This window comes from Penicillium diatomitis (genome assembly GCF_028827545.1).
Source record: "Penicillium diatomitis strain IBT 30728 chromosome Unknown utg000010l_segment0_segment0, whole genome shotgun sequence".
In the NCBI taxonomy this organism is placed as follows: domain Eukaryota; kingdom Fungi; phylum Ascomycota; class Eurotiomycetes; order Eurotiales; family Aspergillaceae; genus Penicillium; species Penicillium diatomitis.
The window spans coordinates 146,774-160,875 of NW_026623182.1; the positions used below are offsets into that span (position 1 = coordinate 146,774).

Genomic DNA, 14,102 nt, shown 5'->3' on the forward strand with positions numbered 1-14,102 from the left:
CGACCGATCTATGAATTCATTGGATTATGGATTCGAATTGGTAATTTGGTACAGTACCACAGCATCAGTATGTAATTATGTATTATATAGATAATGATATAATGATAGATTACATAGGTGAAGACGGGAGACGAAGGGTGTCGGAGACTCGGAGATTGATGCACGTCACCTGATATTGATTGTATTTGACTAATTGGACTGTAGTTGTCAGTGTAGCAAATCGCAATGAATGTCTTGTCGTATTCAATACTGCAAAGCGATTGGAGGTCACAATTACCTTCGCAGTCAGTCTGCTGACCTATTGTTATCAGCCCCCCTATCACAATATAGGAATTGGCAAAATAGAGGAATACATGCAGTACCTTGAAGATGTCACTGCGCTCTTGCTGTCTTAGCAAATCCTTGGATTACACCTCGCTTTTCGATAAGCTCTATAGTCTTAATTGCAGAGGAGGACTCGAGGAAGTCTCCCTCTAGGCAGAAACGATCCAACACGCTCATCGTGATACGCATTGTCACTCGTTTGTAAATTCAAATGGTTCCTCATCTCTCGCACGAGTCGTCCGATGACCGATCTAATAGTCTAGGTATACAGCGACTCACTACTCCAGCTGTGAGCCCGTTCCACGGAGGCAGTGCAGTTGACCGGATGGGGTAAACCGCCTCTTCCATTAATCGGTATTAATCGGAATGGTCCGTTTGATTGGTACCCATCTTACCAGAGGATCAATACCATACACCATCTGACCGCAATCTTACACCATCCCGTGGCCCCACACCCCCACCCGATACCCGCTTGATCCACGACTTCGCCTCTTTGAGTCAGTCCCCAGTTGCCTCTTTCTCTCGGCCGTCTCGGTCCCCGTTTCATCTCATCCTCTTCTGCTTCCTCCTCCTCCTCCCAACAGGTTTAAGTAGGCTCCCATCCCATCCCGACCACAAGCACTGGTCATTCTCCTGCCTGTTCGCCTCCCCTTGCTCACCCCCCCCCCCCCCCCCCCATCTTTGACTGTCCTCGGCGATTCTGGCCTTGGCTCCATCCGTCCCCCGAGCGTTGCCTATGGTCCGCTAGTCGCTGACTCGTCTTGACTCATTCTGAGCCCGGCCTTAAACCCGGATTTATCGCCACTGCTGCCTGACAAATCACTTGGGTGTTGGACATGCACTTCCATTGACTTCCACCCTCGTCGTATTCGGGTCAGATCCATTGAGAAAGTCCAGGAAAAGAAAAGCAATCAAATAATTCGAGACAGAAAGAGGAGACAAATTCAATAACTTACATCAAATCGAAACCCCCAATTTTCTTACCAAACAAAGCTCGGATCGTCTCTCTACCGTTCTAGATTTCGTGCCGTGATCATTTGCCTCCTGCTTCTGTCTCTCACGCCCACTCTCGCCTGGACGCGCTCCCCAGGCGCAGGCACCACTACTACCAGGTTCACCACCGGTGGTGTTTTCTCCTCCTACAACTCTCTTCCTCCTGCCAACACCCTCATACCTATTCTTCAATCGCCAGTTGTACACGCGTGAATCAACCTCCCCTGCTCCAGAAGTTCTGAAGTCAGTACCGACAATCAAGGCACAAGCACTTTCCAAGCGCAGATTGATATTGTCCACCAGACGAGTTCTCCTCCTCATCGGTGGAACTTGACAGCATTGCTTGCTCCCCCATCCCCGCCGTGTGTTTTCTCTGAGGCGCGCATCTCAGAACCAAAACATTTTTGCCATCTCACTCACACGCTCGCAATGTTTCCCACTTCGGGTCTACGCTCACCACTGCAATCGCAACTCTCCCATCAACCCAAACCCCCCACGCAATCTCCTCCTTACTCTTCCACCATGCATCGCCTCCCCGTATCCAGTCTCATGTCGCCCCCTGAGACGAAGCCCATGGATAGCTTCCACCCCACTTCTCCATTCAACAAGCCTGAATTCGCATCGATGATGCCCACGATGAGCGATGGCATGAAGCTGCCTCCTATTTCTGCTGACCGCAAGCGCACTCAGTCCGAGATGGATCTTCCCTCGCCTCCGGTAACCCCGTACACTGGTGCCAACAAGAAGCGACGCTCCGAGACCGCTGAGCAGATTGAAGTTGATGTCGAGGTCCACGCATCGCGGGATCCAGTCCTCTTCCCTCGTCATGACTCCATTGCTCGCGAGGAGCCTCCCCTCTTTGGACCCATTGCCCCTCCCGCGGCGGAGGCGCTGGTGGATCAGCATATCAACTCCCACATGGCGCGTTTCGAGAACAAGCTCAACAAGCCCACCCGTGAGGAATATCTCCTGGCACTGTCATGTGTCCCCGTCGTCTCATCCCATTTCAATCGCAATCCTCTGGCATGGGCCCGCGAGGAGCGAGAGACTCTAGAGCGTCAACTGGTCCTGATGAACCGTCACCGTCCTGAGGGTGAGACCGAGGTCAAGCTGAAGAAGCTCGCCCCGGCCCCCGCGAAGAAGGTGACTGGAGGGACTCCTCGTGCGCCTCGTCCTCGCGCCAAGCGAACCCCCAAGTCCACCCCCAAGTCGACCCCCAAGCAGCAGACCATGGACAATTTCGAGGCATCCTCCTCCTCTCCTTCCTCGGCGAGCAAGCCTCGTGCCATCGGCACCAATCGCGATGACACCGATTTCAATGCCCTGCCTGACTTCTCGCCTCCTGTGGCCACCCTGGGTGGCAATGCCAAGGCCCTCAAGGCAGACTGGAAGGGTCAGATGTTGGATCTGAGTAATGACCCGGACAGACCCCTGCTCGGACCGGCCGAGCTCAATCTGGCTTCCACCCTTCGCTTGTCTTGCGCAACTTACCTGTGCAGCAAGCGTCGCATCTTTGAGGCTCGTGTCCGTGCCCTCCGTGTGGGCAAGGAGTTCCGCAAGACCGATGCGCAGCAGGCTTGCAAGATCGATGTCAACAAGGCGAGCAAATTGTGGACCGCCTACGACCGAGTCGGCTGGTTCAAGGCCGAGTACTTCAACCACTTGAAGTAAACTCATCGTTCTCAGTCAGTGCTGCGAGGAGACGACCACTGCTTGTCCATATCACTCCCAAGTCCACAACATCCCGAATCCGTCCAACGCTTGCTTGTATCCGGCACTCATCACAGACCTATCTCCAACATTTCAATGTCCACGAAGTCTGGTCACTTCTTCGCCATACTTGTGTCAATTGGCGGAGAGCCCCAAGTTCATGTTCCGCTTTTCGATGCGTGGTCCTACGTGACTTCCATACCTCACATCCACATACTCTCGGAACTGCGCACACGGCACTGACCTGCACCATCTGGTGTTGCATGTCGACACGCTCGCCCCTTCAACAACTGCGTAGCCTCTTTTGTTTCTTTTTTTGGATCTCCGTCCTGTTGCTCCACCTCTCCCATTCATGTCCTGTCACGCCTTGATGATTCGATTTTGTCTTCTCCCGATACCCCCTCGAGCACATGGCTCCATTGTTTTTTGTCTTTCCGATCCACGCCGTTGCTTCATGCGTCTTGGGGAGCTATTGCTCACTACTCCCATCATGGTCTTGCTGCATTTTCTCATACCCCACTCCTCGACGATATTTACTCTTGTGGCTGGCGTTCCGGTCCGCACTATGCCTGCTTCTTCCTCCACAAATTGGTCATGATCACATGTTGCATTTCTCACTCCCTCTCTCCGGCTCTTTGGATTTCGTTGATCCGAAATAATCGGTTCCCTTCTTCTGTCATGTGTGCTAAGTTTGCTGGTCACTCCACGTCTGTTTCCCATGCTCGACGCAGCTCCTCTGGCTAGGAGAGCGCACGGGGATGGTGTGATACCCTGCTCGACTGAGATACAATAATCTTGAATAACACATCAATTGCAATTGCGCAAGACTTGCCCTTTCGCTGTAGATGAATAACAGACGTCAAGAAACATTCCAGTAACCGTACCGTTTGTAGTGTCTCACATCATCTTCACTCTTGAGGTTGGGCTGGCAAGCTTAAAATCCTGACTAATCATGTTTTGTTCCCTGTCGCAACTTCCAGTGATCGACAGCGCATCCATTTCCTCAAGCCGTCGCAAGTAGCAAAACAGCCATGTTTCTATAAATAATGACCACGATTCCCTTACATCGATTACACCAAATCGGCCATGCAAAGTCCCGCACGATAGGTCAAAGTCACAAACTCTGTTTCCAACGTTGATTTACAATGCGACCGAGTGGAGAGAAGCTGCCGTGACCCTGCCATTGGTTCCTCGTGGCTCTTTTCTCTCCACCTGAACACGATCTGGCTCCGCCCCGGCGCCACCTTTTGCTGACGTCTCCTTCGTTGCCTGTTCTCTTTTTCGACCGAGTTGACCACTCGCGCTCATCCGCCCTTCTATCCAAGCCTTCTCTTCCAGTCGCAAACACCTTTTCCGCTGCCTCTGTCTCTCGTCTGCCTTGCGCGATCCGCTCCCCTCCCCTCTCCGCCATGTCGCCGACCGAGGAGCCCCGTCCCGAGTCCATCGACGAGCAGGAGCGCGCCCGCGCCGCTGAAGGCGACAAGAAAACCAAATCACGAAAGCCCGCCAGTACGCATTGACATCCCCCCTTCTTCTACCTTTCCCAAGTGGTCGACTTGTATAGACCTCGAATTATCCCCCACTATCTCCGTGATAACCGGCCTCCTCTTTTCGTTGACTGACTGAACGGCGTCGCTAGACACGGCATTCCGACAACAACGACTGAAGGCATGGCAGTAAGCTTCGTCTCTGGATGCCGCGTCACCCGCGGCCCCCCCTCTGACTTGCCCAAGACTGACCAGAATGCCGTGCCGAATAGACCGATCTTAACACCGAAGAGTGTCCTGCCACTCTTCTTCATCGTTGGCATCGTCTTTGCGCCCATCGGTGGAGTTTTGCTCTGGGCCAACTCCCAGGTACGTCGTCAATTGGGGTCGGGTGCCTCCTCGCCTGACTGAACGCGATATGGCAGGGCGGATCTAACTGGCAATCTCCCTCTATAGATACAGGAAATCGTCATCGATTATTCACGGTGTAGCACAGACGCACCTGTGACAACACGAGCCGACATCTCCGACAAGGTGTCTGCCACGTTCAAAAGCTCAACCGCCAACAGCAAATACTACTGGCAACGATCACAAACCGAGAACGGCACCATGTGCTCTCTATTCTTTACGATCCCGGAAGCGATGGGCCCTCCCGTGTACATGTACTACCGCCTCACCAACTTCTACCAGAACCACCGTCGCTATGTGCAGTCGCTCGATCTGGATCAATTAAAGGGGAAGGCGGTCTCCAGTGACACCATCAAGGGCGGCACATGTTCCCCGCTGGATGTCAACTCCGCGGGCATCCCGTACTATCCCTGCGGTCTGATTGCCAACTCGGTGTTTAACGACACGATCAACACCCCGGTGCGTCTCGCGGAGAACAACCACACCTATGTGATGACGAAGCAGGGAATTGCCTGGAACAGCGACAAGGAGCTGGTCAAGAAGACCGAGTACAAGCCCGGGGAGGTGGTCCCACCACCCAACTGGAGCTCGTATAATGGCACCTATGAGAAGACTGGCATTCCCAACTTGCAGGAGGATCAGGACCTGATGGTCTGGATGCGCACAGCGGGGCTGCCCAACTTTAGCAAAATGTCTCGCAGAAACGACACCACCGCGATGGAGGCGGGCGATTACCGTCTGGATATCATTGATCGTAAGTATTTTGTCATGTTCAGGCTCCAACAGGCCCAGCATTTGACATTGCAGTGAATTGTGTTTTCTTGGTGCTTGTGCTGTACACGCAGTGACCATGATGAAACTGACACTTTGGTTCCTCCAGGATTCCCCGTCACCGAGTACGATGGAACCAAGTCAATCTTGATTTCCACGCGCACGGTCATGGGCGGTAAAAACCCCTTCATGGGTATTGCGTACGTCGTTGTCGGCGGAGTCTGTGTTCTTCTAGGAGCCTTATTTACGGTTGCCTACTTGATTCGTCCTCGGTATGTTCAATTTCGTGTGCAGGTCATCTCACTTGGGATCCGCATCTTCACTCCCTCGGCTTGCCTGCCACATTAAGCACCTTGTCGTTGAATCTGGACCATAGCGACTAACACAGTCTGTGTCCTAGAAAATTGGGAGACCATACGTATCTGACGTGGGACGCGACCAATCAGCCAGCTTCTGCTGTGGCTTCAGGGCGCGACGATCGAATGCGTGCGAACGCCTAGAACAGACGTGACATATATACGAATCCCATTGTTTTTTGCTCTCTTTCTTTCTTGTCCGGCTGCTTCGTTCTGAGTCTGAACTTTGTCTTCTCTGGCCGTCGAGCGGCTTCAGTCGCTTTGAGGACTTCCTTCCATTATCCTTTATAACTATTCCTTCTTCTGTGGGTTTTCACGTTTTCAAATACTCTGTGGTGCTTCAACTACGTCTTCCTGCAATGTGAGAGTGTGAATAAATGGGTTACTGCGGGTCCGGTGTTCATTAAGGAGTTCTGAGTGTATTTATGCGTGTGTCATAACAACGAGCATTCTTTCCAACCTGACTGTGTCCACTACGCGGAAAAATTACCTCATCTTCACTTGATCTCATTCGAAGACTTGCCGCGGACGATTGCATGTCCTCCTTTTGACTAGATCCCCGAAGACTCGGTCCTGCTCTGGGCGCCGTCGTCTCGACACTCGGATCCTCGGTCTCGAGCCTCTTCCCTCCAAAACGCCGCAGTGCCCATGGTTTCAATCCCCAAGACGGGCACGCACTTGTTTTGACATTACCCCCTTGCTCGTTGACATGCATTCCGCTAGTACGTGCAACATTCCTCAGATCCGCACATGCATACTCCCTCATACCGTGTCCATACCTACCATGCCCATCATGGTAGATTCGGGACATGATTCGACCATGTCAGGGGACATGCGAGGTTCAAATAAGAGCTGGCGCTGTCGCGTAAGTGGAAGCGCAACTCGGTCCGGTCGTTCGCCTTTTAACTTTCGCCCATTAGATGTGCTTTCATCCCAGCCATTCAGTCACTCATTATATCCAATCGTTTATTCACTCTTTTCATCAAATACGTTCGTTTGATTCCTTAGAAGGTCTTCACGGGGCTTGATGCGACAGATCCAAACCTCACTTGATCATCGGCCATTAAAAGAGCGGAAACTATACAGTCATTCAAACAGGATTGTATCATCGAAGATTCAGGTTTATTTATTCTACTCTTTTTCGTCATTTCATTGACCAACAAAAAAGAAAGATGGTCTTTCACTCCTCTTACCTGCTTGTCATCGTCACAGCAGCACTATTCTTCCTTCAAGGACAATGCAAACCTCTGGATGTTCAGACGCGTGGAATCTGCGCGACAGAGGACCCCGAACCCTCGTTTCTGAACGCAGTGCAGCGCGTGCATACCAATGAAGTGAAGAATCAAGGGTCTCCGGCACGAGATGGCCCTATTGAAATCGATACGTGGTTTCATATCGTCAGTAGTTCTGCGGCGCGTGACCAGGTGACGGATGATATGGTTGATGCTCAGGTAAGGATCCCAATTTGCATGAACCTGTTTCCATTCTCGTGAGAAACAAGCAAATGAAACGAGACAGAACCAACAAGCTGACAACCATACTCTCCTTGCCTCAGCTGGCCATTCTCCAGACCGCATATCAAGATGCGCAAATCTCATATCGACTCCAAGGAGTCACCCGCAATGTCAACGATGCCTGGGCTCGCAACGACGACGAGCTGGGCATGAAAAAGGCTCTTCGAAAGGGCACATACTCCACACTCAACGTCTACTTCCAAACCGATCTCCACGCCACCCCCAGCCAAGTCACACGCATACTTTCCTCCAAAACCCACCAGCATCAACAATCCCCGCAGAAGCAGCAGCGCGGCTCATCCAACTCACCATCACCCTCCACCTCCAAGAAAAAAGACCTCGCCGTCAGCGTTCTCGGCTTCTGCACCCTCCCGGACCCAAACATCAACTCCACAAGCCCGCGATCCGCCTACATCAAAGACGGCTGCAACATCCTCGCGGCCGCCATGTCCGGCGGCTCGCTGGACCAGTATAACCGCGGCGGCACGGCGATCCACGAGATCGGCCACTGGAACGGACTACTGCACACGTTCCAGGGCGAGACGTGCGACCCGAACGATCCGGGCGATTACATATCTGACACGCCGCAGCAGTCCTCACCGACAAGCGGATGTCCGGCGTCGAGGGACTCGTGTCCGGATTTGCCGGGTGCGGACCCGATTCACGATTTTATGGATTATTCGTCGGATGTGTGTTATGAGAGTTTTACGGCGGGGCAGAATGAGAGGATGAGGAGTATGTGGGGGAGTATGAGGGAGGGGAAGTGAGAGGGAGCTTGAGCTGGATTATCGAAATGGAGTGGAATCCAGTCTGTTTGACTCATGGGGTGAAGGGAGGTAATAACGGGCTGGATATATTGTGCTCTAGCTTGCCGGGTAATGACGGGCTGGGCCTGTTGTTGTCCCTTCTTGGGGGCTGGATAATCTATTTATGTATTGTTCTTTCTGTATACTTCACTTATTTTCATTTATAAGGGGATTGGGGATTCTTAAAAGTGTTCACTGGTGCTTAATTCGTGTAATACACAAAGGTTTCGATCTTCCAACTAGTAAATGGACCTATGCTGCTTATACAACCATGATGAAGAATCTATACAGTATCTCGTCTTGGTATCTCCTTGCACTTTGCCCGTGTATCTCAGTCTCTATCCAGCCCGTGAAGAGCACAGAGATTTATCCTGGATCCATGGAATAGAATCTCTTCGACAGGTCACGTAAGACTAAAAGTATCTCATCTGGGTCATAAGTACAGACTACAGTGACACAGTCATTATACATCAGTAACACCCAACCCAACTGTATCCGCCTGCCTAATCATTATCCACTCCCGAACACCTCGAAGCTTACAAAGTGACAGTAAACATTACGAATCTGGACTCGAATCCTCAAGATTCGAGGGATAGATATATCAGATACCATGATCGTAATCTCACCCTTCCTCCTCTGGGAGCTACAGCCCAGGATCCCTTCGAAGACAGGTCTTTCTCACCCTATCAAGTGGAACAGACATGAGATGACCGGTCTGAAGCCCCAGTCTCTCTACTACAAGCATAAGTTGCGTGGTCTGATGTGAGAACAAGAAAGATATTCCTGTTACATAGGTACTTGCAGCCCGAAATGTCACGACTGGTTCGACTCGTCTGTCCCTTTGCAAGTTCAAGGTTGATGTCCGCGGGTGAGGTAAAAGAATACATCCGGGCTCATCAATTAGGTCTCTGGCAACGCACGGTTATAAGGCAAACCTAGTGTAAATACTGAATAGAGATATTTACAGTACGGTTGGTCTGCAAGTCGGTAAAGAAAGGTTAGGTTTACTGGAAAAGATAACCCCGATGTCATCGGCCGACTTCCACTATTCTTAGGGTTTGATACCTATGATCTTGTCCATGATCGAACGTGTTTCCGTTCAAGTCCCGCGGCTCCTAAGTAAGTCAAGTTCACCCTCCTTTTTATTCATTTTCTTTCTTTCTTTTCTTTTTGCCGTTTTTTTTTTATTCCAAAATGCATTATTTCTGAAAGACGCGTGTTATCCCATCGACGCTCCATCATCGGGTTTGATCACTCCACTGGAATATATCCGTGAGTCAGTACCTGCTTTGTCGACCGCCCAGGTCCAAGCATGTGACAATCACTTAGTCCAGTTAGGTTGTCATGGATGACGAGCCCGTGATACTGAATGTTGATTCAAGGAGAAAACAATCTTCTTATATGTGTTACATTCTCTCAACCTGTTTTGACGAGGATGGCGATGAAGCTCTCGCGTGAATGATAAAGGTTCGCAAGAGGGAAAAAAAAAGGATTGTATCAAGACATGACAGGCCGAACGAAGGCCGTGAAAAAAAAGAGAAATTAAAAAAAAGTAGGAGCAGTCCTCTCTCCTTGCGAGAGCTCAAGAGTAGATTCAAGTATCGCACCAATCATTACCATAACTATGCACCGTATCTACTAGCGCTTTCGCTTGGTACCACGGTCATCTTCTTCCATACGCGCCTCTTTATCCTGGCGCTTTGCCTTCTTCTCCAACTCATCCCAATCCTCGCCGCTTTCTTCGTCCTCGCCACTGAAATCCTCTTCACTGCCGTCGGCGCTAGCATCCTCATCGTACTCGCTATCTTCCTCGGAACTCTCATCAGCGGCAAGCTCGGATTCGGAGAGCTCAAAGGCTGACTCCTCCTCTTCGTCGGAACCCTCGGAGTCCGATTCAGCAGCCAGGAATGACCAGCCTCCATCGGCGTAGAAACCGTATGGGTCGCTGACCACAGTCTTCATGATCGTGGTCCAGTTCAGGTTCAGCGGACCCTCGGTGTAGGCAATGTCAACCGAGTCCAACCAGTCCTTGACACCTTCCAAAGCCTCGACGGGAATGGTGTTGACATGGACCGGGGCTCGGTGGAAATCCTTGAAGACAAAGACGAGATCGAAATTTTTAAGACCGAACTGTAATTGGTCAAGTTAGCAACGAAGCGTATGCCGTACCAGACAGTGCCATTTGCCTCCAAAGGAGACGAAATGATGGATACTTGTAGACTTACCTGCACTCGCTCCAAGTGAGCAATCTCAATCTCATTGAGTGTGATTACCATGAATGGTGGCTCCGTGAGCTGGACAAGAGCATCCGTAGTGGGCTGGATCAGCACATTGGAACGGTTGGGCACACCCGTGAATCCAATCTCTCGGAAAGGAATATCGACATCCACGCCTTCGTCCTTGCCAGCATCCGCGATCTTCTCGGCGAATGCCTTGAACTCACGGTCCAGCGCAGCTCGGCGTCGTCGTTCTTCCTGCTCAGCCTCGAACTCCTCCTCATCACCATATCGGTGCTTGCGGCGGCGGTTGCCGGTTTCATCGAACTGCATCTCGGTAGCTTCGCGGTAGAATTGCACATCCCGCGTCTTTCGCTTGCCGATCATAATCGGGGTCTTAAGATGTACATGAATGAGAACGATCAATTCGTGAGCGCAAGGCTGGAAGAAAAGATGCTTCACATTGCTGAAAAGTACGTCCACGTGTTCGCTGCGGAACGGTGAAATGTATCGAAGACCATTTTGATGAATTTCAACCTCTCCAGGAACACGCTTTCCGTCCAATGGTGGACGCAGGTAAACATCAGGAAGCTTGACGGGTCGTCGATCTGATTCAAAAGGGTTAATCCTGTTTTGTCTATATGAATTCTCTTCGCTGGACGCAGTTTAGTTGACTTACTTCTAATTTCAATCAGCTTATCCTGCTCAACCACGTCCTCCAGCTCCTTCTTCTCCTGTTCCCTTCTCAATGCATTCTTGCGCAGTTCGGTAATGTCTTGTGCCACTTGGGCAAGGCGGTCATTGTCCTTGGATCGCAAGGTCAAATTGCGGACAAAGTGTGCAGAAGGATCTTCGAAAGGCTGGTCATCCTTACGACCAACACCCTGTCCAGGAGAGAGGAAGTTGATGCGAAGGTATGCATACTCACCCTCGTCGCTCTTGCTCGCGTTCTTGATGGTGTTAATGTGGAAGGGAACTGGTCTGCCCATAATCGGAACGATGACCGTTGAGGCTTTGTGATCAACGTAGATGATCAGATCCTTGACCTTGGGGGGTAGCTGGTTATCACGCTTGTAAGACTCAAAGCGCTTGAACGTCTTCTTTGCGACACCATTCTCGTCTCCAGTAGTGCCCGCAAATCTGTCCAGACCTTCCTTGGTCTTCTTATTGGCGAGCTCCTTCTGATGCTCCCGGCGACGGGCCTCGGCACCTTCGTTGATTTGAGTCGGCCGCTCGGCACGCAATTTGGTGCGTGTGACATTTCGACTTGCGATAGCACTGGATTTGGCCTCCTTTTTTTCCTTGACAGGCTTTTCGGGCTCTTCCTCGTCCCCAAAGTAGAACGAGACCGAGTCCATGTCAATTCCAGCGTCCTTGGTGAAGATATGCGGTCCACTCTCGCCGACACGCACAGTGTCTGTGATGACCATAGAATACACATCGTTGCCCTTGGACTTGGAATCGGTGTCTTTCACATCGGTCAGGCCAACGGTAATGGCCAGGGTCATACCGTTCTTCAGGACCCGGTTGTTCTTGGCGTTAAGGATCATGTTGGAATCACGGAGTTCAATACCAATGGCGGCACCGACGTTCTTGGTCAGATGATTCTCCAATTCGGGTTTCTTGGACCGGACCAGGGCGAGAGCCTTGTTGTAGAGCTCCTTGGCCACAACACCATCCCGAACCTCCTTCATGATCGTGTCGTGGAGATTGAGGAGGAACGCATAATTGGCCTCCTGCGACTTGCTAGGATCGACAAGATAGGTACGTGCGATGAGTGAGTTGTAGGTCTTGTATCGAATTCCGAAGCTAGAGAGGATGATGCCGGGCTTCAGGTGGTTGCCATCGGAGGTCGCGGTGAGTTTCAGGTCGTAGGCGCCTCCGCTCTGGACTACTGGCCCATAAGCCCAATCAATTTGTTCTGGATCAAATTCAGACGGGAGACGAGGGAGTTTGTTGAAGAACTTGGCATCGTCGATTTTGGCGTCCACTTTCGCTGCCAGGGCCTTGTGAGTGATTTGCTTTTCTTCGTCGAGCAGTCGTGACATCTCGTCCACGAAGTATTCAGACATCAGACCACTGCAAGCCCGGGAGGCGTTGCGGATGGCAATCTAGGCGCAAAGTCAGCAAAGCTACAATCGCCGCGTGAAAATTGGGAAGACGACGGCAAAAGCATGACATACAAGCTCTTCCGGATCCTTAATCGCAAAGGCGCTGGAAAGTGCGGGTGTGATGTCGACTTCCTCCACATCCTTGGAAATCTCTGAAAACGCTCGCTTCCAATCGTCGGCAAAGGGGCCGGTTGTGGTGTCCTTGGGCAACGTGCCGACTTTCGTCTATGATCGGCAAATCATGGTTAGCTGTCATCTGTGTCTACAGGTTCCCGATCGATGTAACTTGATGGCCAGAACTCACTCCAGCGCCCTTGATAACATCGATACACTTCTCAAAGGCCTTTGTTTTCGTTTCCGGGTCCTTCGTTGTCACCAGGAGCTCGACCGGGATTTTTCCGTTCTTCAAGGGTTCGAGAAGCTCGGCTACGTAGCGCATTCATTAGCTTGTCGCCGAGTATGATGTAAAAGGCGCGCAATAGTACCTTTCTTAGCCGTAGTGACCACGTAGATGGCCTCGGTTGTCAAGACGAAGAGCGTTGCAGGAAACTCATATCCCATGAGCCAGAACTAGTAGAAGGTCACAAGTGTCAGCTTGACGATGTCCATTCTCCATTCGAACCGCGCGATACATCCAGAGGAAGTGAGGAATGCTGATGCGTGCGTCCTCAACTTACATGCATAGCATTGTTCTTCTGGAAGGAGCTCTCGTCGCTCTTAGTCTTGCCCATCAGAATGACGATCGACTCAGCGCCACCGTAAAGCGCATTTCCAGATCGCTTGTCAGCCTTCCATGATGCGTAAAAGCTTGAAAGATGGTTGAAGAAGGTCTTTTTGTCGATCGAAATCTTGTCAGCCATTTTGGCAGTTCGATGCAAGCAAAGCTTGCTCACAGTGATCGCGAGACCGAGCGCCGGAGACAGATGAATTAAACTTCGGTGCTAATGGATGAAGTTTAGCGATTCGAGAACCGAGTGTTTGGAGATACCGTATGCGCCGGGGGTGGTTGGAGGAAAGAGAGGATATGTAAGAAGAAAAAGGGAGATCGCTGGTGATGTCAAGCCCTTTGGAGAAGAGGAGAGGCGGACGCGAAAACGCGTTTTTGACTTTTGCCCTTTTGGGACTAGCGCGGCGGCCTCCGAATATTGAGCGCAATTCTTCATTTAGACATTCAGATGATTTAGAGCCATTGGGCGCATCTTTTTGTCCATGTGTTTACTGTGCTAGGCTTCTTGCTTGCTACGGCTCTCATCGCTTCATCATCTGCGACAGGCCATATTCTCACTCACTATGTACCCGCTGAGATCTCCGGTTATCCTTCACGCCGACAGCTTCCACCTGTGACCGGAGCTTATTATTGATCAACAACATCCGCGGGTGCTATATACATCAAGAGCGACAGCCGT

At 51.2% G+C, this 14,102-nt stretch overlaps 4 protein-coding genes across 4 annotated transcripts; 3 read left to right on the forward strand and 1 right to left on the reverse strand.

The window, feature by feature from the left end:
* Positions 1-1,839: 1,839 nt before the first annotated feature.
* N7539_007090 (SWIRM domain-containing protein) lies at positions 1,840-2,988 on the forward strand (the record flags this gene model as incomplete). The annotated part of the gene is made up of 1 exon (XM_056936691.1): positions 1,840-2,988. One exon carries the CDS (start codon positions 1,840-1,842, stop codon positions 2,986-2,988), a length of 1,149 nt encoding a protein of 382 aa, XP_056787490.1.
* A 1,448-nt stretch (positions 2,989-4,436) lies between these two features.
* On the forward strand, positions 4,437-6,193 carry N7539_007091 (CDC50/LEM3 family protein; the record flags this gene model as incomplete). The annotated part of the gene is made up of 5 exons (XM_056936692.1): positions 4,437-4,536; positions 4,705-4,883; positions 4,971-5,676; positions 5,803-5,965; positions 6,094-6,193. 5 exons carry the CDS (start codon positions 4,437-4,439, stop codon positions 6,191-6,193), a joined length of 1,248 nt encoding a protein of 415 aa, XP_056787491.1.
* Positions 6,194-7,221: 1,028 nt separating this feature from the next.
* N7539_007092 (zinc metalloprotease) lies at positions 7,222-8,330 on the forward strand (the record flags this gene model as incomplete). The annotated part of the gene is made up of 2 exons (XM_056936693.1): positions 7,222-7,500; positions 7,605-8,330. 2 exons carry the CDS (start codon positions 7,222-7,224, stop codon positions 8,328-8,330), a joined length of 1,005 nt encoding a protein of 334 aa, XP_056787492.1.
* A 1,677-nt stretch (positions 8,331-10,007) lies between these two features.
* spt16 (chromatin-remodeling protein SPT16) lies at positions 10,008-13,556 on the reverse strand (the record flags this gene model as incomplete). Its single annotated transcript, XM_056936694.1, has 7 exons — positions 10,008-10,499; positions 10,595-11,193; positions 11,265-12,696; positions 12,769-12,921; positions 13,001-13,122; positions 13,182-13,266; positions 13,374-13,556. 7 exons carry the CDS (start codon positions 13,554-13,556, stop codon positions 10,008-10,010), a joined length of 3,066 nt encoding a protein of 1,021 aa, XP_056787493.1.
* Between the last annotated feature and the right edge of the window lie 546 nt (positions 13,557-14,102).